Source organism: Rhinopithecus roxellana, chromosome 8, assembly GCF_007565055.1.
Source record: "Rhinopithecus roxellana isolate Shanxi Qingling chromosome 8, ASM756505v1, whole genome shotgun sequence".
In the NCBI taxonomy this organism is placed as follows: Eukaryota; Metazoa; Chordata; class Mammalia; order Primates; family Cercopithecidae; genus Rhinopithecus; species Rhinopithecus roxellana.
The window spans coordinates 77,704,667-77,729,497 of NC_044556.1; the positions used below are offsets into that span (position 1 = coordinate 77,704,667).

The following is a 24,831-nucleotide window of genomic DNA, read 5'->3' on the forward strand; positions in this document are numbered from 1 at the left end:
CTGGGAGTGCAGTGCCTTCTGGGGTGCCCATCTGTGTGAACTGCTGGGAGTGGGCTCTGCAGCCACAGAGGGCCTGGTCACTACACTGAAGCCCACGCTCCAGCACCTGGAGAGCAGGTGCTCTGTGCTCTGGCTGACCGCTGAGAAAACCAAGCTAACTCCAGCAGCTGCCTTCTTTGGGGCTGCAATGGGAGAAAAGGTTAGAGTAAGGACTCTGCTGCCCTCTTGTGGCCCCACTTGGGCATTGCTGCTGTCATTCAGGCTGCTGGCAGCTCAACTGCTCTGAGCTATGGAAATCTCTCTCCTAATTGCCCTCCCATGGACTCCAAGAGTCCTGGATGGGGTATATATCATTCCTCCTATCACACCACTTAGGCCATGCCTTGTTCCTTGTCAGATCCTGGAGGAAGAGGGCCTCAGGTCAACAGATGACGCCCGGCCTATGTTACCCAGAATGCTTGGGTGTGGGGAGACACCTGGTGGTTCCCACAGACACAACCTAATCAACCAACACCAGACAGGATGGTTTGAAAATTTAGAGGATATTTATTTCTCAGGAAGGTGCACAACAGCTGGCAGGCACTGCTTTCCCTGCTCTAGGGGATTCCTCTCTCCTTTTCCAAGAAATCCCCTCTCTTCTTGGAAGTGCCCATGGGAGGCTGGGATGTGAAAAACCATACACAACACTCCAGAGCCTTAAAAAAATAAAACAACCTCCTCCACATGAATACACACTTACAAAATAAATAGACAGATAAAAGAGGCCACACGCCTCCCATCCCGGCTGTAGGGCTGCTTGGGGAGAGAAGGGCTGGGTGGCTTGGTCCCACTTCTCCCAGCCAGGATGATCCAGAGGCTAAATGGAATGGAACGGCCCTGGCTTCAGAGAGGACAGGGCAGGACCTCTCCCGGTGCTCAGCAGGGAAGACGCTAGGAGCATGGGTAGGGAACAAAAGAACAAATAAATAAATAAATAGAACCCAACAGCACTCTCAGAGGCCTAAGGGCTTAGGGTGAGGCTCAGGGGGGCCCTGGGGCCTATTTCCCTGAAAATAGCAGATCCAGTACAGGCAGAAAGAACAACAGGGAAAACACAAGCCACACCCACCTGGCCTGCAGAGCCCAGCCCCAGAAGGAGGCCACAAGTCAGCTCTACAGGGAGGAGGGGTGGGGTTGGGGGTGCTGAGCTCCACACTAGCTGCTCTGAGCCTGCTTTCTGGCTCTAGAGGTGCCTGAAGGCTAGGGACCCTCCCATCCCTGTGTTCTCTGAGGCCAGCAGATCCTCCTCCCTCACTCTCCAGCCTTCATCCTCACCATCTCCACCAGAGGAAACCGTAGCTATCTCTGAGGTGGGCTCTTTCCTAGGAAAGTTGAGGCAGAGCCCTCTCCTCTTATTCTTAATGGCCTTCCTGACCCGGGGCATCCTGAGGGTCAGCTGGGAGAAGTCCTTGTGTAACTATAAATAATCAAAACAATCCAATCCCGTGTCCACCTCTGCTCCACTTGGCCACAGGTGCCCCCACTATATCCAGCCAGGGCTGCATTCTAAGCTCCTTTCAGGCCAACAGGGAGAAGGTGTCAGACAGAAGCAAGTACAGAGAAGGGGGCAGGAGCTGCTGGAATGGACAGTTTGGGCAGGAGGCCAAACTGGACACACGAAGAAGTCCAAGGGTCCCTCCTGGAGCAGTGTGGCCAGCTGGGGGCCGGAGAGCACAGGGTCGGCATGGCTGGCCACTCAGCTGGGCAGCAACACGTGCTCCAGGAGGTAGGTGAGGGAGTCCCAGTGCTTCCAGAGGAGGAACAGGACGAGGACCAGGAGGGCGGTGCTGGTGATGCGCAGGCGTGTCTTCATGAGGGGTGTGATGAAGTTGGCGACGGTGGACACGAACACCAGCAGCACGGCCATGAGCGCCAGGATCACGTTGATGAACTTGCCCAGCAGCGCCCGCGCGTTGGCGTTCTCCACGCCCTCCAGCTGCACCACCTGCTGCTGTTGCTGCTGCAGCTCCAGCTTGGTGACCCGGGTCAGGCAGGACTCCACGGCCTCCTGCGGGGGCAGAGGGGCTGGCATGTGGGTGCTCAGGATGGGCAGGACCCCTAGCCTGAAAATCTACCTACCCCACTGGGAAGGTGCCTGTAACGAAGCCTCCTCTCCAAAGGCCAGGAGGAGTGGAGGTTGACTAGCTGTAACTTGGGTCAGAGCCCTTTAAGGATGACTCTCTGGGGAGGATGCTAGGAAATGAGAGTCTTGATTACTAGGGATGGAGAGGAGCTGGCCCGATCCCAGCTAGCTCCCTCTTGAGGCAGGCTGGAGCCTGGGAACTCCAATTACTCATTTGCAAGGCTGCCATCAAAGAGGTAGGGGGCATGGTGGCCCTTGCCCTGTGGACTTGCCTCTGCACAGTGCATGCTCTCAGCTTCAGGCCTGTCTTGCTCATCTACACTCGGCCCCGCTATGGTGCCCTCTTCGTCCACGTGCCTATCTGCCCAGGCCAACAGGCCAGCCTGTGTCTATTGTGCCCCACCAGACAAGAATCCTAACCCTCTGGCTGCTGCCAGCTCTACCAGCACATCTGGGGGCCTCCCACGGTTGCCCTGGCCATACCTGGATGTCCCGCGCCCTCTCATAGGACTGGTAGGCCACCTTCTCCTCCATGCTGGCCAGCTCCTGCTTCAGGTTCGTCATCTCGTTCTGGTGAAGCTCAGTCAGGTCGTTGAGCTGCTCCTCCAGCCGCTCATACCTGGCGGAGGGAGAGACTGACACCAGTCCTGGCTCCCAGAGCCTCCCTTCTCTCCCATGGTTGATTCATTCATTCTCTCAATAAACAATGACTCAGCCCACCCCACGTGTCCAGCTCTGCTCTGTTCTAATTTTAACAGCAACAACAATGAAGCTACTCTTTACACAGCACTTAGGTGCAGGCATTGTGCTAAGCGTCTTGCCTACATGACCTCATAGGATCCTCCCTGCAATCCCGTGAGATAGGTGCCAGTGTCATCTCCATTTTACAGCGGAGAAGACTGAGGCGTGGAGTCTGAGGAGCTGCCTAGGATCACACAGCTCAAGAAGGGAGGAGTTAAGGATTGGCCGACTTCAACCTGGGCTCTTAAGCCTTGGGCTCAGATGCTTTCTGGGTACCAGGGATACATGGGTGTGGAGGACACAATCCCCGCTCTGAAGGCACAAAATAGTGTAAGATGACTATTATGTGAGGAGTGGATAATTTTTAGGTGGGGCTCCCCTTCAATCTTCCAAACCTTCTTCGTATATATGGAGAAGAAAAAGAGAAAGTGCTAGCTAAGGAGAAGATCCCCCCGCGAGCCCAGGGAGCAAGCGGCAAGTACTGCAGAGGCACACAGCAAAGGGCAGCACAGGGCCGAAGGGAGACACAGAAGGAGAGGCCGAGAGACGCCAGCTCCGTTGCAGGCTGGCCCCAGGAGCTCCGACTAGAGGTTCAAGTTTCCCAAGTTACACAGTCACATGCTTCAGCTTTACAGGTCTGGACTCATTATATCTTTACGACCCTATGAAGAAGGGATTAATGTCGTCCCTGACTTGAGGTCAGGAGATCGAGACCAGCCTGACCAACATGGGGAAACCCTGTTTCTACTAAAAATACAAAAAAATTAGCTGCGTGTGGTGGTGCAGGCCTATAATCCCAGCTACTCAGGAGGCTGAGGCAGGAGAATCGCTTCAACCCAGGAGGCGGAGGTTACAGTGAGCTGAGATCGTGCCACTGCACTCCAGCTTGGGCAACAGAAAGACTCTGTCTCCAAAAAAAAAAAAGAAGAAAAAAAAGGCTCCTTAGGGCCTCATGCTGGCCCCTTCCAGCCGCCAGGATGCTGCAGATGCTCCTCTGACTGCCTCCACACCCTGGGTCTGAAACCCAGTGCTCCTTGCCTCATCCCAGGTCCGGCTGGACTGCAGGAGGGGCTGGCTGGGCAGGCACCTACCTGTAGCGCTCCTCCTGCAGGCACTGGGTCATGTAGGTGTAGTCCCTCTGCAGCTGAGTCTTCAGGTCTTCCATGGAGTCCTCCAGGTGAGACTGTCCCTCCTTGATCTCCCGTAGCTCTTCCAGCAGAGCATCCAGGTTTCCAGGAGCACCATACAGTGCACTGGACTTAGGGCTCCCCAGTGCTCCGCTGGGCCCAGCCCCCGAGTTGCTGCCGGCCCCGGCTGAGCTGGCGCTGGCACTGGAGCACTCGTCATCGCTGCCATATTTGGGGCTGGAGACGAGTGTGGCACTGCCGCTCAGTGCCCGGGCTGCCTCCTCGGAAGGCCCATCTTCCAGGGGGTCCTTCAGGTGAGCGATGTTGTCAGCACTGCCAAACTTGTTGCGGATGAGGCTGGCAAACTCCCGGGGCTTGGACACCACGGCGGTGTGGGTAGCCTGCGAGAGACCGGAGAGGCTGCCCTTGACGCCCTCCACCACGCCGCCCCCAAAGCCACTGATGCCTGCGCGCACGTTGGCGCCTACGTCCTTCAGCCCCTGCTGCATGTCCCGCAGCACGTCCTTGGGCTGCCGCGAGGGCCCGTTCTGCTCAATCTCCTTCAGGCGCCGGCGGTAGTGCTCCAGCTTCTTGTGCAGCTGGGCGATGGTCTGGGCTGACTTCTGGTTCTTCTTCTCGAACACCTGCTTGATGCGCGACACCTGCTGCTTGTCTGCGTTGTTGGCCAGTTTCAGGTACTCTGCCACGTTGTCATCGCGAGCCTCCTGCTCGATCTTGATCTGCTCGGTGATCTTCAGGATCTTCTGGTGCAGGTGGTCAATGGCGGCCTTGGTCCGCTGGGGGTCCGGTGCCCCGTCGGGCACATCCAGGCTGATGGGGCCGTCAGTGTCACCATGGCCGGCGGGGAGGCTCAGGGCCACCAGGTCTCCCTTGTCGACCTGCGGAAAGAGGCAGGCAGAGGAAGCATGGGTAAACCCTGAGACCACAGGAGTGCCCCTGGATGCCTCTGGACTTGGTTTTTCTACCTGGAAAATGGATGCAGGAGTCCAAAAGAAGACAACCACCACAAGAACTGTATTCCCTGACAGCCACTTACACAGGGCTCTCACATCTGTGCTCTACCAGTCCCCACAGCATCCCTAAAATGCAGTCTAGGCAGAGCTGCTCCTCTTTTGGTCCAGAAAGGTCAAGCAAGTTGTTCAGGGACACACGGCCAGGAAAGGACAGAACTTCCAGCCCAGAACTCTTTTATTTATTTGTTTGTTCATCTATTTATTTGAGACAGAGTCTCGCTCTGTTGCCCCAGCTGGATTGCAATAGCGTGATCTCAGCTCACTGCACCCTCCACCTCCCTGGTTCAAGGGATTCTCCTGCCTCAGCCTCCTGAGAAGCTGGTATTACAGGCGCCCACCACCATGCCTGGCTAATTTTTGTATTTTTAGTAGAGATGGGGTTTCACCGTGTTGGCTAGGCTGGTCTCGAACTCCTGACCTCAAGTGATCTGCCTGCCTTGGCCTCCCAAAGTGCTGGGATTATAGGTGTGAACTACTGCGCCTGGCCCCAGCCCAGAACTCTTAAAGCTCCAGCGCATGGACCGGGCAGGTCTGAGGCCTCATTGGAGTCATGGGGTTGGATTTCTGAGGAATGAGACAAATTTTCTCTCTGGACTCAACCGCCTCATAAGGCCTCTCCCAGACCTCTCCCTCAGGGCTGACCAAAGCCTACACTTGGTGTCCTGCCTGCCTGCCCTCACCACCCCATCTTCACTAACGCAGCTCGGTGGGCCACCCTGCCTCTGCTGACACCTCTCCCGGGCCCTCCATTACCTTACAGCTCTCCAGAGTCATTGGTAACCTTTTCCGCTTCATAATGGTAGGAGCCCCCAGTCCTTCCTAGTCTCCCAGAATTGGGAGAGGAGCATGCCCCACCCCCACCCTGCTGGCCGGGTCCCCGAGGACTAAAGCCCCAGAAGGAACTCACAGGCCAAGGGAAGCGGGGACCAGTTTGGGGGCCTGAGGCTACCAGCCGCCCAGCTTTGCAGAGGGTGAATGCGTAGGAAGGAAATGACAGCCCCCTTTACTCCCCACCAGGCGGGCAGGCTTCCTGAGTGCATCAGGGTGGCACCAAAGTTGGAGAGACAAGGAAAGGAGAAGAGAGACTAAGAAAGGATGAGGGGGAGGGAGAAAAAGGAAGGAAAAGGTCGCAGGAGATAGGAAAGATGAGAAATGTAAGGTGGGCTGAAAGCAGGGAGGCCTGAGCCCCGCTCCCCTGGCGCCTGGTTCCCCTCAGCCTGTTGGAGGATCTTTCTGTCCACAGCTGAGTCCCCAGTGTCTTATCGCCATGCAACAACGGAAGCAGCAGGAAATGGCTCAACCCCATGTATTTTTACACACAGCACACCCCAAGCAAGGCTGGGTCAGATCATTCGCCCTTAGTATGTACGGGAGGGGGCAGGGGTGTGGGCAGATATATGTGAGGGAAGGGGTTAAACACAAAGAAAGTGGCCCAGTCTAACATGCACCGGAAATGGAAACAGTCCCCGCCAACAACAGGCATAAGTCACTTGGCTTGATTCTGCCAAGGTGCAAAGTTATTGGGAAACATGATTGAAAACAATAGCCCTGCCAAACTCAGGAGCCGGGGGAGGGCAGCTCCTCTGTGGGCTTCCCCTGGGGATGCTGGGGACAACCACAACCCCGTCCCTAATCTCTCCTGAAGTCAGGACTTCCCTCTTATGTTTGCTTTGGGTCTCCCCTCATCCCCTTCTTGCCCTCCCAGCAGGTGCTCATACCTTCAGGACTCTACTTCTCAGAATTTCTCACCTTTCATACCCACAGTCTCCCTTAAGTGATCTGCTCCAAGGTCAAACTGTCACCGTAGCCTGACTTAAAACCCTACCCTGCAATTAGGCTGCTTCCTCCTGCCTTGTTCCCTGTAGTGACAGCAAAAAGCCCATCTCTCCATTTTCCTGACCTTCAGTGTCCGTGCTGACAAAATGGGGGTAATCGTAGCTACTCTCAGGCCTGTTGTGAGGGCTATACAAGATGATGTCTGGCAAGCACTTGGCATAATGTGAGCATACAGAAGGTGCTCATTAAATGCTGAGTCTGATTCTGGGCAGCGTAATCCCTTTTTTCCCCTGGGAGGAAAAATGCCTGCAATCAAGTTGGCCTAAATTTATTTCAGAGATTATGCCAACAAATTTACTCCGTATTGCTAGAACTACATAAAATTAAGGGTTTTTTTTTGTTTTTTGTCTTTTTTTTTGGAGACAGGGTCTCACTCTGTTGCCCAGGCTAGAATGCAGTGGCACCATCTCAGCTCACTGCAACCTCGGCCTCCTGGGTTCAAGTGATTCTCCTGCCTCAGCCTCCCGAATAGCTGGGATTACAAGCATGAACCACCACGCCCAGCTATTTTTTGTGTATTTTTAATAGAAATGGGGTTTCGCCATGTTGGCCAGGCTGCTCTTGAACTCCTTATCTCAGGGGATCCGCCCACCTCAGCCTCCCAAAGTGCTGGGATCACAGGCCTGAGTCACCGCGCCCGGCCCCAAATTAAGTTTTATAGGCAACACACGGCCTTTGATGTTACAGAATCTGGCTCTCTTATAAAGCTGCTGCCCTTTCCACAGATGCCCAGCTCTCTATCACTCTCCTCCTGGGAGAAAGAATATCTAGAAAACGGGTTCTGAGTCTGGCTGCATCACTGCCATTTGCTCATCTTTGTAACAGGGAGAGAGTCTGTCCCACCTACTTAGGGGGAGAGTGGGAGGAGCTAATAAGCAACGGATGTGAAATGCTGTGAAAAGCAAAAGTGCTTTAGGACTATATGGGAGTGTAAAATAGCAAAGTCTCCACCTGCCGTGGCTCCTTCCTGGCAGCTTGGCCCTCTCGTCCCTTGAACTGGCATCTTTCTGGCTGGCATCTTTCTGGCTTACAAATGGAAAAGCAGAGTTCAAGCTGGCTGTGAAATCCCCATTAATGAGAGGAGAAGAGACACTCCTGGGAAAAACAGCTGGGGCCTGATGGTGGGTGCAGAGGCCTGGGCTGAAGCCCTGGCTCCCTCCCCCACCCCTCTTCTCTACCCTAGGACCCAGACTTGAGTCTAACAGTCCTGCAGCAGGACACCAGCTCCTTCCGTCCCTCCATGGAGGCCTGGACACCTCCTTGGTGACATGAAGGTCTGCAATGCCTGGATTGAGCGCGTCAGTCTCCAGTCACAGAACATATCCCCATTTTATTCTCTTCCCTGTGGAGGACTCAGCTCCACTGGCTTCCAGAAAGGTGGCATATTTTCCCTATGGCCTCTGGGCTCTTCTCTTTTTCTCAAATTCTAAATGTTTTGGAAAAGGATAAGGATAACAATTATAGTTGGCCTTCTGTATCTGAGAATTTCACATCCATGGATTCAACCAACCATGGATTAAAATAATAACAATAATACAAATTTTAAAATACAGGGGCCAGGTGCAGTGGCTCACACCTGCCAGCACTTTGGAAGGCCAAGGCGGGCAGATCACCTGAGGTTAGGAGTTTGAGACCAGCCTGGCCAACATGATAAAACCCTGTCTCTACTAACAATACAAAAATTAGCTGGGTGTGGGATGTGGTGGCGGGCGCCTGTAGTCCCAGCTACTCGGGAGGCTGAGGCGGGAGAATGGCGTGAACCCAGGAGGCGCAGCTTGCAGTGAACCAAGATTGTGCCACTGCACTCCATCCTGGGCGACAGAGTAAGACTCCATCTCAAAGAAAAAACAAAATTAGCTGGGTGTGGTGTGTGTTCTGGTTGTTCCAGCTACTCGGGAGGCTGAGGCAGAAGAATCACTTGAACCTGGGAGGCGGAAGTTGCAGTGAGCCAAGACTGCACCACTGCACTCCAGCCTGGGTGACAGAGACTCTGTCTCAAAAACGAAAAAACAAAAAACAAAAAAACAGTGTAACAACTATTTTCTATTTTCCTAGTATTTACATTGTACTAGGTATTGTAAGTAATCTAGAGATGACTTAAAGGAAGGATGAGTGTAGGTTCTATGCAAATACTACACCATTTACTGTATGAGACTTAAGCAATCTGGAGTTTCGGTATCTGCAGGGGGTCTTGGAACCAATCTCCTTCAGACACTAACATTTCTTGACATACGTCAGACTTGTCTCTAAGTGTTTACACCTATTAATTCATTTAATCCCAGTATTAACCTCACAAGATGGGTAGCACTATTATTTCCATTTTACAGGAGAGAAAACCAAGGCCTACAGATATAACTTGCCCAGGACTACACAACTAGTAAGTAAAGAACCTACAATATAAATCCTGTCTGGCTCCAAAACTCAGGGCCTAACCTCACCTTGGAGGGCTGGGTAGCTCTGACAGATCCACAGCTTAAGATACCTTTGGCTAGGAGAGCTGGCCCTCTGCCACCTTTTCAGGAAGCAAGAGAGTCTAATCAGTGGTTGTCAACCACAGCCCAGCCTCACTCCACAACAATGAAATTGGAATTTCATACAGCTAAGACTGCAGGCTTTTTGTTTTTTGTTGAGACAGAATCACTCTGTTGTCCAGGCTGGAGTGCAGTAAGGCAATCACAGTTCGCTGCAGCCTTGACCTCCCCAGGCTCAAGTGCTCCTCCCACCTCAGCCTCCCCAGCAGCAAGGACTACAGGTACATGCCACCACACCTGGCTAATTTGTGTTATTTTTTTGTAGAGACAGGGTTTTGCCATGTTGTCCAGGCTGGTCTCAAACTTCTGCGCTTAAGCGATCCTCTTGCCTTGGCCTCCTAAATTGCTGGGATTACAGGCCTGAGCCATGCTGCACTTGGCCAGACTGTAGGCTTTTACACCCCGAGAGAGCAACGAAAAAGAAAGGAGTTCTCCCCAGCCCCATCCTGCCTTCTCCACATCTGAGGGCGTGCAAATCCTTAGAAATGTCCACATATTGGCCACAGCATTTAAAATCACCTCTGAAGACTTATCACGGTGACATCTCCAGCCTTCCTCACTGGAGGTAACCCTTAATCTTACTGGTCTCCATGCAGACTTCCCTTGCCCACCCAGCCCCTTCTCGTACTTAGGGGTGTGTGCGTGTATCTGCATGCGTGTGTGCAAACCTGAGAACAAGAGAGAGAAGAGGTTTGTGTGTGTTGTGGGAGGTGGTGGGAGGTGCTTGAGGGAACACTCTGTGGGAGATACCAAGATCCTGTTTGTGGTTTTGGCTTTTAAGGCTGGAACACCTCGGCAACCACTTCCATCTGAATTAACTCCCTTCTATAACTCCCCCTGCCAACTGGAGACTTTTACTATGGACTCACCACGAGATCCTAATTGAGACTCAGCTTATCCCTGCTTGTAGCCTGGAGCCCAACCTCAGGAAAGCATCTAAGAGCTTCTCCCCAACACCAGCCTCCTCCTTAGATCCCGCAGTCCCCACCCCAGCCATCAGGGATGCAAAGAAGGACACAGGGATGTAGGCAGTTTGCCTGGAGCCCCAGACTGCACTGAGACACTCCTCAAATCAAGGATGGGGTAGCCTCCCTCTGGGGCAAACCTCACATTTATCTCACTCGGATCTGCCCTCTTCACACACAGGCTGACCAAACCCAGGAAAGGTTATTTCAGTTTGGAGAACAAGGGAAACATCCTGCATGCTAACAGGAAATAGCAGACATCCCCCCATCCTTCCCCTCCAGGATCTTTAGTCCCTACCCCTACCCCTGGAGGGAACCCAAGACCTCCAGATCCCTGAGAGGCTGTGCTGTCTAGTTACAACTCTGAGAAGGAGAGTTGGAGCTGGCTGGGAAATCCCCACGAATGAGAGAAGAGACATTCCTGGGCCTGGTGTGTGGAGTGGCCTTGAACTGGGATCCTGGTCCTCTTGCCAGCCCCTCTTCTCTACCCCTGGCTCAAGATTCCAGCCTGGGAGCCCTGCAGCAGGACACCAGCTTTTTCCTACCCTTCACAGAGGTTTACAATGCGTGGGATCTGCTGTTCAGTCTCCAATCACAAAACATCACTTTGCTCTCCTTCCCCGTGGAGGGAGCTGGCGTGTCTGAGGAAGGTGGGGAGCTCTCCATGCCCTGCCTTCCGCGGCACACGTACCCAGGGTGACAGCTCCCTTTCAGGACTTGATGGAGAGAGGGCAACCAAGGTAAACAGAGCCAAGAAACTGGCAGACAGGGAGAGGTACAAAGAGGGATTATGCTTTAACAAAGGAAAGAAAATTAGTGAACAAGAAAAAGATGAGAAAGCTGTTCAGAGTGCTAGAACAGGTCAGAGGGTGAGAAAAGGAAAAAGATTTGCCAAAAAGACCAGCGATGAGACAGGATACAGGGCCTGCAGAATGTAAAGGAAAGGGCTTTAAAGTTGGAGTTGGGCACTGATTTAGATCCTGGCTCTGTCACTTACCAGCTGAGAGCTATCACGATGAGGCGATGAAACACTGAGTAAAGGGCATAAAGCAGGTGCTTAGCAACAAATACGAACAAATTAAGAGACACTTCACACCCTTAGAATGACTATAATTTTTTTTTTTTTTTTTTTTTTTTTTTTGAGACAGGTTCTCACTGTGGCCTGGGCTGGAGTGCAATGGCATGATCATGGCTCATTGTAGCCTGGACGTCTCAGGCTTAAGCAATCCTCCCACCTCAGCCTCCTAAGTACCTGGGACCACAGGCATGAGTCACCGAGCCCAGACCCTAGTAATTTTTTATTTTTTTTTTTGAGACGGAGTCTGGCTCTGTCGCCCAGGCTGGAGTGCGGTGGCCGGATCTCAGCTCACTGCAAGCTCCGCCTCCCAGGTTTACTCCATTCTCCTGCCTCCGCCTCCCAAGTAGCTGGGACTACAGGCGCCCGCCTCGTCGCCCGGCTAGTTTTTTGTATTCTTTAGTAGAGACGGGGTTTCACCGTATTAGCCAGGGTGGTCTCGATCTCCTGACCTTGTGATCCGCCCGTCTCGGCCTCCCAAAGTGCTGGGATTACAGGCTTGAGCCACCGCGCCCGGCCGACCCTAGTAATTTTTAAAAAGGAAGTAAGTGGGCTGCACACAGCTGCTCACACCTGTGGTCCCAGCACTTTTGGAGGCCAAAATGGGAAAATTGCTTGAGCCCAGGAGTTTAAGACTAGCCTGGGCAACACAGCCAGACCTGTCTACAAAAAATAAAAAGACAGCCAGGTGTGGTGCTGTGTGCCTATAGTCCCAGCTACTCAGGAAGCTGAGGCAGGAGGATGGCTTGAGTCCAGGAGTTCGAGGCTGCAGTGGGTTATGAACATACACACCAACGCACTCCAGCCTGGGCAACAGAGTGAGACCCTGCTTCAAAAAAAAAAAAAAAAAAAAAGGAATAAGTGTTGGTGAACATGTGCAGAAATTGGAAGCTTTGTGCAATGTACCTAAAATGGCACAGCTGATGTGGAAAATAGTTTGGGAGTTCCTCAAAAAAATTAACATAGAATTACTTTATGACCCAGCAATTCCACTCCTAGATATTTTCAATTCCCGAAAGAATTGAAAATGAGTATTCAACACTGATTTGTACACAAATGCTCACAGCAGCAATATTCACAATAGCCAAAAGGAGGACATAACTCAGATGTCCATTAACTGATGAATGGGTCAACAAAATGTGGTATGTTTTGTAACGAAATACTATTCGGCCATAAAAGAAACAAAGTGCTGGGGCTGGGCGTAGTGGTTCACTCCTGTAATCCCAGCACTTTGGGAGGCTGAGGCGGGCAGATCACCTGAGGTCGGGAGTTCAAGACCAGCCTGACCAACATGGAGAAACCCCATCTCCACTAAAAACACACAAAAAATTAGCCAGGCATGGTGGTGCATGCCTGTAATCTCAGCTACTCAGGAGGCTGAGGCAGGAGAATTGCTTGAACCTGGGAGGCGGAGGTTGTGGTGAGCCGAGATCGTGCCATTGTACTCCAGCCTGGGCAAGAAGAGCAAAACTCAATCTCAAAAAAAAAAAAAAAAGAAACAAAGTGCTGATAATGCTCCAACATGGGTGAACCTCAAAAACATTAGGCTAAGTGAAAGAAACCAGACAAGAAAGGCCATATAATGAATGATTCCATTATATGAAATATCCGGAATAGTTAAATCCACAGAGACAGAAAGCTGATTAGTGTTGCCAGGGGGCTCGGGTGAGCGTGGGGGAAGGAATGGGGAGTGACAGCTTCATGGGTACAGGGTTTCCTTGGGTTTGCTGAAAATGTTTAGGAACTAGATGGAAGTGATGTTTCAACAACTGGGTGTAGATGGCCAGGGTCTTCCACTGGCCTGGGCCGCAGCTGCCACCGTTGTCCCATTACAGAGTGGGTCTGCAGGAGGATCTCTGGGTCCTTCAGCTCACCATGTCAGGTTTAGTAGAGCAGCAGCTCTTCCTGACACATTCCTAATCCCCCTGTCGTGCAGCTGGTTGACTAAAAAGAAGACCAGGACAGATTACTCAACCCCCAGTCACCAGCAGGCAGAAATGCCCAAGGTTCCCCAGCCCAAAGCAGGGCACAGGTGGGCTACACAGGCACCACTGCGCCTCTCTCCAAGCCATCAGAGTCCTGTTTGGTCCATGCCACCCAGCTCTCTATCCATGCCCAGCCACCAGCACCACACCTGGAGTTGTGGCCCCCACGCCATGACCTCCTCACCCGACCCCCTCCTGCCTGAGACAGGCTGGCCACTCCACAGGCACCTGACTCCAGATTAATCCCTGTGAATGGGCTGGGCAAGCTCTAAGAGGAGAACTGTGGAGGGAGAGTCATGCTTCTTCCATGATCCAACCACACCAGAATGCCCTGTGCTCAGGGACCCTACCAGTCAGGGCCATATATCTTGCTCTACACAAAGGCTGGGGGCTAAGAAGTGCTGATGAATGTCTGGATGAGCCACAGCTGGGATGTTCTCTCAAGTGTCCAAGACCCAACTTTCCCTATTCCTCTTCCTGCTCCAGTGAGACCTACCCTCAGCCCATGCACACCTGGGGGCTCCCCTCCACATGGCGTTGGTGGCACTCTGGACTCACCTCCCTGGCCCCTTTCACAACACTAAATTAAGCTGGATTAGGCTCTCTGCCAGATTATAAGGAGCTGCCGGATCACGGCTTCCCAGCCCTGGCTCCCATGGCCTTCCTGGGGCTCCCACCTCCTCCCAGGGCCTGAACTCAGTGTCCTCGTGTCAACCCAGCCCTGGACACGGGACACCGGTGCTTCCTCTCACACACTAGCCCAGCAGCCTGGATCCCTGAGATCCGGGAGGCACACAGTAGACACTGTTGGGACAGAAAGTATCCAGGCTTAAGTGAAACTCTGTGGAGGGAGGGGAAGGGCACTAGCTATGTAAATTGGGAAATGTGAATCATGGTTCTCTTTCTTCATAATGTAAATGCATTAAGCAGTTTTCAAGATGGACCACAGAAACAGCTGCCACTTGCAAGGAACATGTGCTCCATACCTGTGCTCCCAGTTGCACAAGAGATCTGTACCTCTGACCCTCCTCCTTCTGAGGCAGGCAGCCCCTTCCCAGACTCACAAAGAACCCCTATTAGGGTCCCCACAGCAGGCTGACAGGGAGGAAGGAGCCTTCTCGTGTTACCATCTGCTCAGGAGTTGGAAAGACAATATAAGGTCACTCTTAGACGGAAAAAAAAAAACACAAAGAAAAAGCTTTGAGGGTTCCTATGCTTCCCTTTAGGAAAGCAGGACAGCCCAGTCATCCTGACAACGGAATCAGGTGTCAACCTTGGCTGGTCTATGCGTCTAGACAAGCAGGCCGAGGCCCATGCAGAACACCGTTCCTGGGAGCAAGGCCTGGGCTTCCAGTGGGTCAGAGCCCAGCAGGCGAGTGTGGCCCCAGGGCTGGCAGGCCTGGGTGACTCAGCAGAGATGCTTCAATCTGCTGACTGCTGCCCCGTGACTCTGATTTCAGTGGCCCTCTCAGGATAAAGAACGCTCAGATTCCCTTTTTCTCCTCATTCCCAGATGGAAGGGGAGGTCAACCGGACTAGGATGGAGAGGAAAGCCTATGGCCAGCTAAAATCCTTCAACCCGAAGAGGTCATGTGACCTTATAGTAAAGCTGGGAGAGAAGGAACCTGTCATTTCCTGTACCAACCCAACATTCCAGCAAGAGCAGGCTGGAAAAATTATTCCAACCCTTGGTCCTGAAGTCGGAGGCTTCCCCCATTCCATTTTCTCAACTCAGCAGGAATAGCCCCGTGGGGCTGGTGGCTCTCTGCCTTCCTGGTGAGGATATGTGGGCACAGGAAGCTGCTCACTCCAGCTCTGATGTGTCCTCACAGCTGACCCGGGTGCTCCCAGGTGGGCGAAGGGGTGGGGGTGGAGAAAGAGCCTACCTATCGGTTTAATTGGTGCCTGGAAGCCTAAGTGGCTTTTCTCAAGCGGGCAGGCACCACGTGCTTAGATACTGAATGGGGCACATGTAGGGCAGTATGGACCTGAGTCACTTTGCCAGGGGCACAGCGGGGTGACAAAACCCCCGTAGCAAGGCCCCAGCTGCCACATGGGGGATTCGAGGGGCAGAGCATGCCCTCAGTAGCTTTAAAAGGCATCTCACTCTACTACAAGGGGATTTCAGGTGCAAACTACCGAGAGACAGGAAAGTCACTCACTCATCCTTTCAGGCAGCACCTGCTCATCTCCAGGCCACGCAGAGCCAGCTGCCTATTACCAGCTGGCACCAGGCAGAGGCTTCCACCTGCCACCTCCTGTAGCCAGCCAGTTCTTCCTTCTGCCCTGACCCTAAGGGCTACTCTCTTGTCCTGGTGGAGACACCCCTTCTCTTCTAACCCTTGGCTTCTAGCCCCTTCCATTAGGGTCACCCCTCAGTTCTGATGAAAACTACATCCTCCACTCAGCGTCTGCCCTGTGGAGAACAAAGCACTTTTGTCCAGTAAATGTCCTGCACCCTCCTCGTCTCCTCACACCCACAGATCCCAGTTGGGGCCCTGAGCTGCCCTCTCATATTCAAGTCTTCTCCATTCTCCATCCTTTGAATTCCCTAAAAACTCTCAGTCCCCAAACATTTTACTCCTTATGGCCTCCCCCACTGTCTCCCTGGGGTCAGCATTCACTGGACCTTCACAATCCCCATCCCTGTCACTGTTTCTCGATAGACAGAAGTGACCACAACCAGGAACACCCTTCCACTTAATAAGGTGCCTGGGCCCCAGAAGTGCCACATAGCCACAGCTTCTAGAGGCATCTCTGCCAGAGTTCACCTGCCCTCCTGCACAGGGCACCCACACCCAGCCCCAGGGGCTCTCCCAGCATTTGGCAGCCTAAGGCTCTTCCCTTCTCCTACCCACAAACAGTTCTCTATACCTGGAGAGCTCCCTGAGAGACTGGAGTATAAGCAGAGCCCACCTGACTAACTGCAGAACAGGCCTTTCTCCATCCCCCAATTCCACCCCACCCAGTGAAATTCTCTCCTTCCACCCACCAGGGGCCTCACCTGTGTGGGCACTGTTTCCCGAAGCCGTGCTGGCGACGAGGTGCCCGGAGCTCTGAGGCCCCAGCTGTCTGTGGAGTGCGTCAGGCCCCCCGGGTCACAGACCCTGGGCAGCACTGGGCTTGCTCCAGGAAGCCGGGGCCTGCGAGCAGGTGTGCCTGAGCTCCCAGGCTCTGCAGCCGCCATCTCCAGACTGAGGCACAGCCTGGGGATTAGGGGCGGATTGCTCTGGGAGATTTCCCCCTCCCCTGGGGCTCACGGGCTGCTCCTTCCCATCTGGCAGGATCAATGAGCACGGGAGGACCAAGCTCTGATGAGATGCCCCTCCCCAAGTCCAGCTGTTCCACTGTGAGTTATGTGCATAAGGATGCCCAGGTATGACAGACACCAATGCGGAGGGGTGGCGGGGGGGCAAGGGAAGTTGAAAGGGATGTGCACAAGGACACATGACAGGATGCACTTGCATCCTTCAACCACCCAGAAGACAAGCACTCCACCTTGCCCCTCCCATCTCACAGAAATGCCTCCCATGATCAGAAGCTCCTCTCACAAACAGAGCAGTCTCATGGATTTGGAATGGAAGTGAGCCTCCCAGCCAGCCTTCCAGGACAGGGAAGAGCTCTCCAAAGCCAAAAAGACTGGAGCCTGGAGGGGGGCTCCCCAGCAGATCCGAACACAGCCAGCCCCAGCCAGAGTCCTCTCCTCCTCTTCCTGCTGCCCTGGCCGTTGGCTTAATGCACCATCACTTCCAAGGCAGTTTCTCTACTCCAATAACCACCTGGAGGAAGCTGACAGCAGCCAGCCTCACCAGGGAAATTCTTCTGCCCTGAGATCCTGTCCCAGAAATCCAGTCTCTGCCCTGGACACCAATGGCCACTTCTGCACTAGCTTCTGCTTCCCAGTCTCCACCAGCATTGCCCTGGCAAAAACACCCAAGATAAAACACAGATGGCAAACTCACAGCAGTTTCTTCCTCCTTGGACTTCATCTCGACAGTCCCAGCAGGAAATTCTGTGAGTGGCCAGCAGAGGGGGACAGAGGTCCACAGTTGAGGACAATGAGCAGTGAGCTGGGTAAGTGACTGGCCCGCTGAGTCCTGGGGCCTTCTGGATCTCTCTAATGGCAGCTTCCCACAGCAGAACTTTTCAGAAAGACGTGGATTCTGCACCCACTTGAGCCTGGTGAGGGACTCTGGGCTTAAATAATGATGGTCAACACGCGTCACGTTGATTGGGTAGTCCCAAATTCAAGAAGGTGTAAAGAGATAAGGGCCCAGTGCTATCTCTGGGAGCCAGTGCCAGGGCTTGCAGCCAAAATCACCAAGATCAGGAGTCCTCATACCCTGGGCGCATGGAAACTATACAAATATTTGTGGTTGGCTGATGACTTGGGGTTTGTGAGCACAGAAGCCTGGCAAAGCATATTACATAGGTCCCAATTTCTGGGGCCAGCTCTGACCTGTAGGGCCAGGGAACACTTCTGGCAGTTCCCCTACTTCTGTAAACGATCCCCTTCCTATGGTACTGGATCTTGACTTTATAAGTTGGCACCAAGCACTGTTCTTGCATAAGGGTTATTTGTAAATAGGTCTTATGCCCCTATTAAATGATAAGGCAGGGATCAGATCTTATGTTCATCTGGACCCTTCGCTGTGCCTAGCATAAGACTGATCCTCCCTCAACACTGACATGGTAGAATGATGAAATGATCTATCTCATTTAGCTGCAATGAAAGGCAGTCTGGCCACTGCAGTTCTGTCTCAGGTAGCAACAAAGACAGCTTGGTCTTCTCATACTCAAGATACCCCTTCTTTTTTTTTTTTTTTTTTTTTTTTTTTACTTTTTGAGACGGAGTTTTGCTCTGTCACCAGGCTGCAGTGCATTGATGCAATCATGGCTCACTGCAACCTCCACCTCCTGGGTTCAACCGATTCTCCTGCCTCAGTCTCCCAAGTAGCTGGGACCACAGGCGCGCGCCACCACGCCCAGCTAATCTTTGTATTTTTAGTAGAGAGACGGCGTTTCACCATGTTGGCCAGGATGGTATCGATCTCTTGACCCCGTGATCCGCCTGCCTTGGCCTCCCAAAGTGCTGGGATTACAGGTGTGAGCCCTGTAAGCCCATGCCCAGCCCAAGCTAAGATTTTTAACTTCTTCTTATTAAGCAGAGGAAAAGGAAGAGAAGGCAGTGGCAGCAGGAGACAGGTGGGGAGGGGCCGAGTGAGCTGAGAGCCCTGGGGTTCACTCTGCATGGTAGGTCTCTCTGTGCTTCCTGGGATCAGGAGGGCTCAGAAGCAACAGAAAGAGTTTCCTGCAAGGCCACGTTGCACCACCAAAATAAACTGGGGATAGCTGCCCCCAACACAGGCACCTCGTAGTTCCCTAATGGGAGGTTTTAGCTCCAATCCAAGAGCGGCTTACCCATCAGCACAATAACTGAACAGCAGGAAAACAGGGGGTCAGGAGGGAACCAATAGTCTGCTAGGAGAAAAGTAGCAAACAGGAACCAGGGGGATGCCTGCCAGGCAATTTAGCAGGAGAGCAATGCTTTTCTGAGCCTGCTCTTGTCTTTATACATGAGATGTGTTCCCAAATCTGCCAAGGACGCAGAGCTTCCTGTGGTGGGGGTGGGGAAAGCCCAAAGCATGGTGGCATGGTGGGAAATGCCCTGTAGAGCCCTGGGTGCGAGACTCACTTCCATGCTTTCTGAGTGACCTTGGTTAAGTCACTATAGGCGCTGAGACTGTTTCCACAAATGTGATGGCAGGATGGTGTAAAGAGAGGGGATTAAGGTGAATGTGTCTGGCAGGAAGATGTGCTGGGCTCGCTGGGCACTGGATGAGCCTTTCAGTGGCCCACAGAGTGCTTGGGAGTCAGAAGACCTGGTCTAAATCCTCACCTGCCACTTGCTAGCTATGCAGCGTCCACGTTCTGTCCATGCCACTTCACAACTGCAAGGAGGCAGGAGCAACTACAAAGCAGCAGCCTGGGTGAGGCGGCCTTACGGAGTGAGACCAGTGGCATCAGGAGATGGAGGAGAGGGTGAATAAGCCAAGCCTTGGAGACTCTGTGCAACTGAGTCTCACTTCTCCTAGCTGCAAATGGTACACAGACCATTATCTCCCAGGACCCTCGTGCAAACGCATGACACTTTCTAAGTTCTATTGAAATCGGTGACTGGTCCTGAAGCTCCCTCACCATGGGTATATGTGCACATGCATACACAAACCACAGTATTCCAGATAGTACCTGGAAGACTTGGTCTGAAACAGAAAAAGTCAAAGAAGCAGCTGCCATCGGGAGCAAAGTTAAGAGAGTGGCAGGCACACCTGGGAACAGCTGCCAAGGGCACTAAAGCAGCGGGCTCTGAAAGGACACCAGTCGCAAAGCAGCTCTTCTTTCGCAAAGAAAAGGAGCTGTGGAGTAAGCCGCATCCCCTGCACTTCCTGATCAGTCTTGGACACCCCTGGGCTGCCTCCTCTCTGGCCTGGCAGAGGTGGAGGCCACATCTCAGTGACAGAGAGTGGTCACTATCAATTCACAGGATGGGCAGCTGAGCTGTGGTAGGGGGTCTCTGGCTTCAGTTTTTCCACCCATCCAAGTTAAGCCTGAGGCGGGGGTGACAGATGGGCTCTTGACATCTTAGAAGGGTGGACTGGAAGGAAGCCCAGGTCCTGGGCACAGGCTCTTCTCTCTGCACGTCTGGAAGGTCTCAGCCCTTTTACTGGGTTCCCCTTAGTTTAGTTTTTTCTTCTATATCCTTCCTCCTCTTCCCTTAATTTTTTTTTTTTTTTTTTTTTTTTGAGGCAGAGTCTCACTCTGTCGCCGGGGCTGGAGTGCAGTGGCCGGATCTCAGCTCACTGCAAGCTCCGCCTCCCGGGTTTACGCCATTCTCCTGCCTCAGCCTCCCGAGTAGCTGGGACTACAGGCGCCCGCCACTTCGCCCGGCTAGTTTTTTTGTATTTTTAGTAGAGACGGGGTTTCACCGTGTTAGCCAGGATGGTCTCGATCTCCTGACCTCGTGATCCGCCCGTCTCGGCCTCCCAAAGTGCTGGGATTACAGGCTTGAGCCACCGCGCCCGGCCCTCTTCCCTTAATTTTTACGCCATGCCTCTTCTTTCTTTAGTACTCTTTAAATCTTTAAATCTTAGATTTTTTATTTTCTCTTCCTTTGCCTTGTTGTTATTCTCTCCCTGCTGCCCTTTTAAAATCATCTTATTTTTCTTGCTTTTTCTTTTAGAGACAGGGTCTCATTCTTTCCCCTAAGCTGGAGTGTAGTGGTGTGATCACGGTTCACTGCAGCCTCAAACTCTGGGGGCTCAAGCGATCCTCTGCCTCAGCTTCCCAAGTAGCTGGGACTACATGTGCATGTCACCACACTCAGCTAGTTATTTTTTTTTTATTATTATTTTTTAAGAGAGACAAAGTCTCACTATGTTGCCCAGGCTGGCCTTGAACTTCTGTCCTCAAGTGATCCTCCTGCCTCGGCCTCCCAAATCACTGGGATTACAGGCATGAGCCACTGCACCTAGCCTACTTTTCTTTCTCTTAAAAAAAAAACACAGGCCGGGCGTGGTGGCTCAAGCCTGTAATCCCAGCACTTTGGGAGGCCGAGACGGGCGGATCACAAGGTCAGGAGATCGAGACCATCCTGGCGAACACAGTGAAACCCCGTCTCTACTAAAAATACAAAAAACTAGCCGGGCGAGTGGCGGGCGCCTGTAGTCCCAGTTACTTGGGAGGCTGAGGCAGGAGAATGGCGGGAACCCGGGAGGCGGAGCTTGCAGTGAGCTGAGATCCGGCCACTGCACTCCAGCCTGGGCGACAGAGCAAGACAGACTCCGCCTCAAAAAAAAAAAAAAAAAAAAAAAAAACACAAACCACACATTTTGAAGGGTGGGAAACTGGAGAAGTCATAGGCTTTAGGAGCAAAGAACCACGCTGAAAAGCAGCTACATTTAGTAGCTTAGAATACAAGGTGAGGCCTTAAAAAAATCCCAGGCCCTAAATGTGCGGTGAAAATCTCCCAGTGAGGATTCTTCTTTGAAAGGCTGGCAGCTTCTTTTATGCTCACCAAGACTGCTTGGAAATGGAGGTTTGCAAAGTGGTCATTATTCAGAGGTTCTCTCCCCAAGTATTCACTTTCAGCCCAGCCAGAAGGTGCATCTTCTTAGAAACACACATGACCAAAGAGCTCTGCTAACCCCCAGGGAAATGCGAGAGGAAGGATAATATTCTTCAGCATGAACGGCAGCAACCAAGGTGGGCAGGCTTCCTAGGAGTACATGGATAGGCACAGCTGTGTGAGCTGGGAAAGCAGACAGATTAGGTCAGAGTGGAGGAAGATGCAGGGCAGCACCCACATGCACACACCAGGGCACCTTTCAGCTGCTTCCAGGGAGGGAGCATGCCATCTCTCCCGATGGTCCTCTGCCCGTCTAATGCCACACACACTCCTGTTTAGGTAGTCCTTCTTGGGCACAGACATGAGCCCAGATGTTGGGCAGTGAACAGAACCACTTACCTAAGTCACTTTTAGGCAAATCAAAATCCGTACCAGGCAGGCAGGAAAGATGGATGATTTCATGCTTTTACAGTCACTTGCCCTGGAGGAGGCTTTACTGGGAACAGGCCTGAGAGAAAGTGACCCGGAGAAGAAGCCACATTTCCTTTTTGAGCAACTTTTAGGGAGTAGAGCACCCTCTACCCCATCCTGCTTGCCAGGAATAATTTGGAATCATTCCTTTCTAAAAGCAGAGGATTGAAACATTGAATTCTAGTGTGCTCCTGCTGACTCAAGGGCTCAGAGCATACCATGAGCTGATGTGACTAAACGAGAAATGTGTGTGAATGCATTCTCCAAACTGTAGCTTGCTGTTCAGCTGACTGTTGATGCCAGGAAGGCTTTCAAAAGGACAGGAGTGGCACCTCTTGGGGGGCATGCCCATAAGCCATTGAGCCCCTGAGGAGTCAGTAGACAGGCATGGGGCCCAGATTATATTTGGATCTGAAGCTACCTTCTCAGGCAATGAAGAAACCTTATATAATGAAGTTAATGTTACAGAGCACTTGTCTTTCCAGGGCAGGATTCGCCTTTCCAGCTGCCCAGAGGAGGCCTCCTGGTCACAGTATCACCTTGGGTCTGATTCAGCTCCTGCTGAGCCTGCTAAATTATTCACTAGCTATGGACACTAGCCCAGTTCTAGGGTCCCAGTGGTGGGGTATCTGGAGAACTGTAAGGAAGAGGAAAGGAAAAGGAAAAATGAGAACTCCCAGAATCTGATCTGGAGGGGGATCAAAAAGGACAAGAGCAGCAGGAGGCAGGAGGCCTCTAGGTTGGCCTCTGAAAGATTTGGGAAATGGGCTAGGGGTCCAAGAGCCTGTCCCCGGACAGAGAAGAGAGGTAGGAAAAGGCTACTGTCCCCAGAAACGACACTCACTTCCCCCAACTCCCTACTGTAGCTCAGGGGAGCTTCTGATTCCCTAGGAGCCTAGAAGGAATGCAATGGGGTGTGTACATTCATTTTTGCTTCTATTTCAGAGCCCTCTGCTCTGTGGGGTATAAAGAGAAAGCCCAAAATGTGCCTATGAAAAGGACAGGCAGAAGCAGGGATCAGGTTAATGATACTGTATTTCCATTGCCTCATCTGGCACCAGAGGGGACTGGGGTCACGTTTCTCATCTCAGGGATGTGGCAGATCCAGGGAAGAATGTGCTGGGTAGCCGGGGAGACCTGAGCCAACTCCCATGACCCAGCCCACATCATAAGCGCCAGCTCCTCACCGTCTGGAACTCGATGACAGCTACTCTTGCTGACTGCTACCAGCTCTGGCATCGGGGTCTGACACCTGAACCGTGAGCACACCTTCCCCTTGGGCAGCCTTGGAGAGCCCAGGCAGATATCTGGCTGGCCTCTCCCACCTGTGTCTGCAGACAGACAGCTTATTTCTCACCAAGTTTTCACCTGAGCTTGGGGACAAAGGCATCAACAAGGCATGACCTCACATCTTGGCTAGGTAACTTGGAAGTTATCTAATTTTGCCCCCTGTATCCTGGTAATTTCTGTACTTCCAGATGCCAGAGCTAATCTGGAGAATACTGGATATTTTCTTTTTTTTCTTTTCTTTTTCTGAGACTGAGTTTTGCTCTTGTTGCCCAATCTGGAGTGTAATGGTGCGATCTGGGCTCACTGCAATCTCTACCTTCCGGGTTCAAGCAATCCTCCTGCCTCAGCCTCCTGAGTAGCTTGGATTACAGATGCCCACCACCATACCCGGCTAATTTTTGTATTTTTAGTAGAGACAGGGTTTCCACATGTTGGCCAGGGTGGTCTCGAATGCCTGACCTCAGGTGATATGCCCGCCTTGGCCTCCCAAAGTACTGGGATTATAGGCATGAGCCACTGCGCCCGGCCGATACTTTCAATCTAGAAAGAAAGTCAGTGGGTGTTAGTGGGGAAAAGATGCATAAAGGCTAATTCTGGAGGCCAGTTACTTGCTGTCTGATTCTGTCTGAAAAGTCAAGAGAATGCTGCAGCTTATGATGTCTGGTGTCAGAGCTTTAGGTCAGACACAGAGTCCTCACTTTGGGCCCCTCTCCTAATTGGACAGGACCCCTACAAGGCAAGGGGCTTCAACTGAACATGAGGAATTCAAATCAGACTAAAGGAAGAAACTTCTCAGATCTCCAGGCACAAGAGGATATACAGCTGTGCTGGGACCCCAAAGCCTCTGGGGAATAGGGGCTTTGAGTCACTGAGACAGGGAGCAGCAATTCATGGCAAATCACACAGCTGCCCTGCCTTGGCCTGGCAAGCCACTGGCAGCACAGGCACGGCCTTGAAAGGCTCCTCTGAGACTGCTGGCCTGGCTGCCTCTGGCTCTCCCTCTGCCCAAAGGACCTTTCCATGCAGAGAGGAAGAAAGAAGGGCAGAAGAGATGAGATGGGATGGGCGAGGGGAACAGAGGAGGCAGTTGCCCTCCACCACTCCTGGGTGTGAGGGAGGGCAGGCCAGCAGAGGCTGGCGCATGTACCTGCATGGTGGTGTGACTCAGAAGGTGGATGCATTCGTGTGAACATGCAGAGTGTGGCCCGTCTGGGCCCCTTCAGCCTCCCATGCAACCTGGCCTACAAGTTCAGATACATCGGGCGCCCGCATGGCCAGCTGGCTGAGTGGTCATGTTTGGAAACCTCTCTCAGCAGAGCCCGCCCCACCCACCTCTGAACCAGCAGACTCCCAGACATAAACAAACCAGGGCCCCTGGACAGCTGCCAAGATCTGTCTTCTTGGCAAGAGCCAGGGGTTGGGGGGGCCCCTCACTCACCATCCTTCAGAGTAAACAGGGGTGCTTATTTATGCTGGGGCAGAGAAGAAATCTTGTTGGATAAATCCGGTGTGGGAGTGGACGGAGAGCA

The 24,831-nt window shown here is 52.6% G+C and overlaps 1 protein-coding gene across 5 annotated transcripts in view; it reads right to left on the reverse strand.

The window, feature by feature from the left end:
• Window positions 1–523: 523 nt before the first annotated feature.
• The window catches only part of TMCC2 (transmembrane and coiled-coil domain family 2), a 46,231-nt gene continuing 21,923 nt past the window's right edge, over window positions 524–24,831 (reverse strand). For 3 of the 5 annotated variants that reach the window (XM_010362456.2, XM_030936427.1, XM_030936426.1), the window contains 3 exons: window positions 3,955–4,889; window positions 2,606–2,741; window positions 524–2,047 (listed from right to left, as the gene is read on the reverse strand). In XM_010362456.2, the coding sequence (XP_010360758.1) occupies window positions 1,736–2,047; window positions 2,606–2,741; window positions 3,955–4,889 (1,383 nt within the window). In that variant the 3' untranslated portion in view covers window positions 524–1,735. Of the gene's footprint in view, window positions 2,048–2,605; window positions 2,742–3,954; window positions 4,890–5,777; window positions 5,965–17,378; window positions 17,590–24,831 lie in introns of those variants that run through there. The other 2 variants (XM_010362457.2, XM_030936428.1) reach the window with 2 other exon arrangements.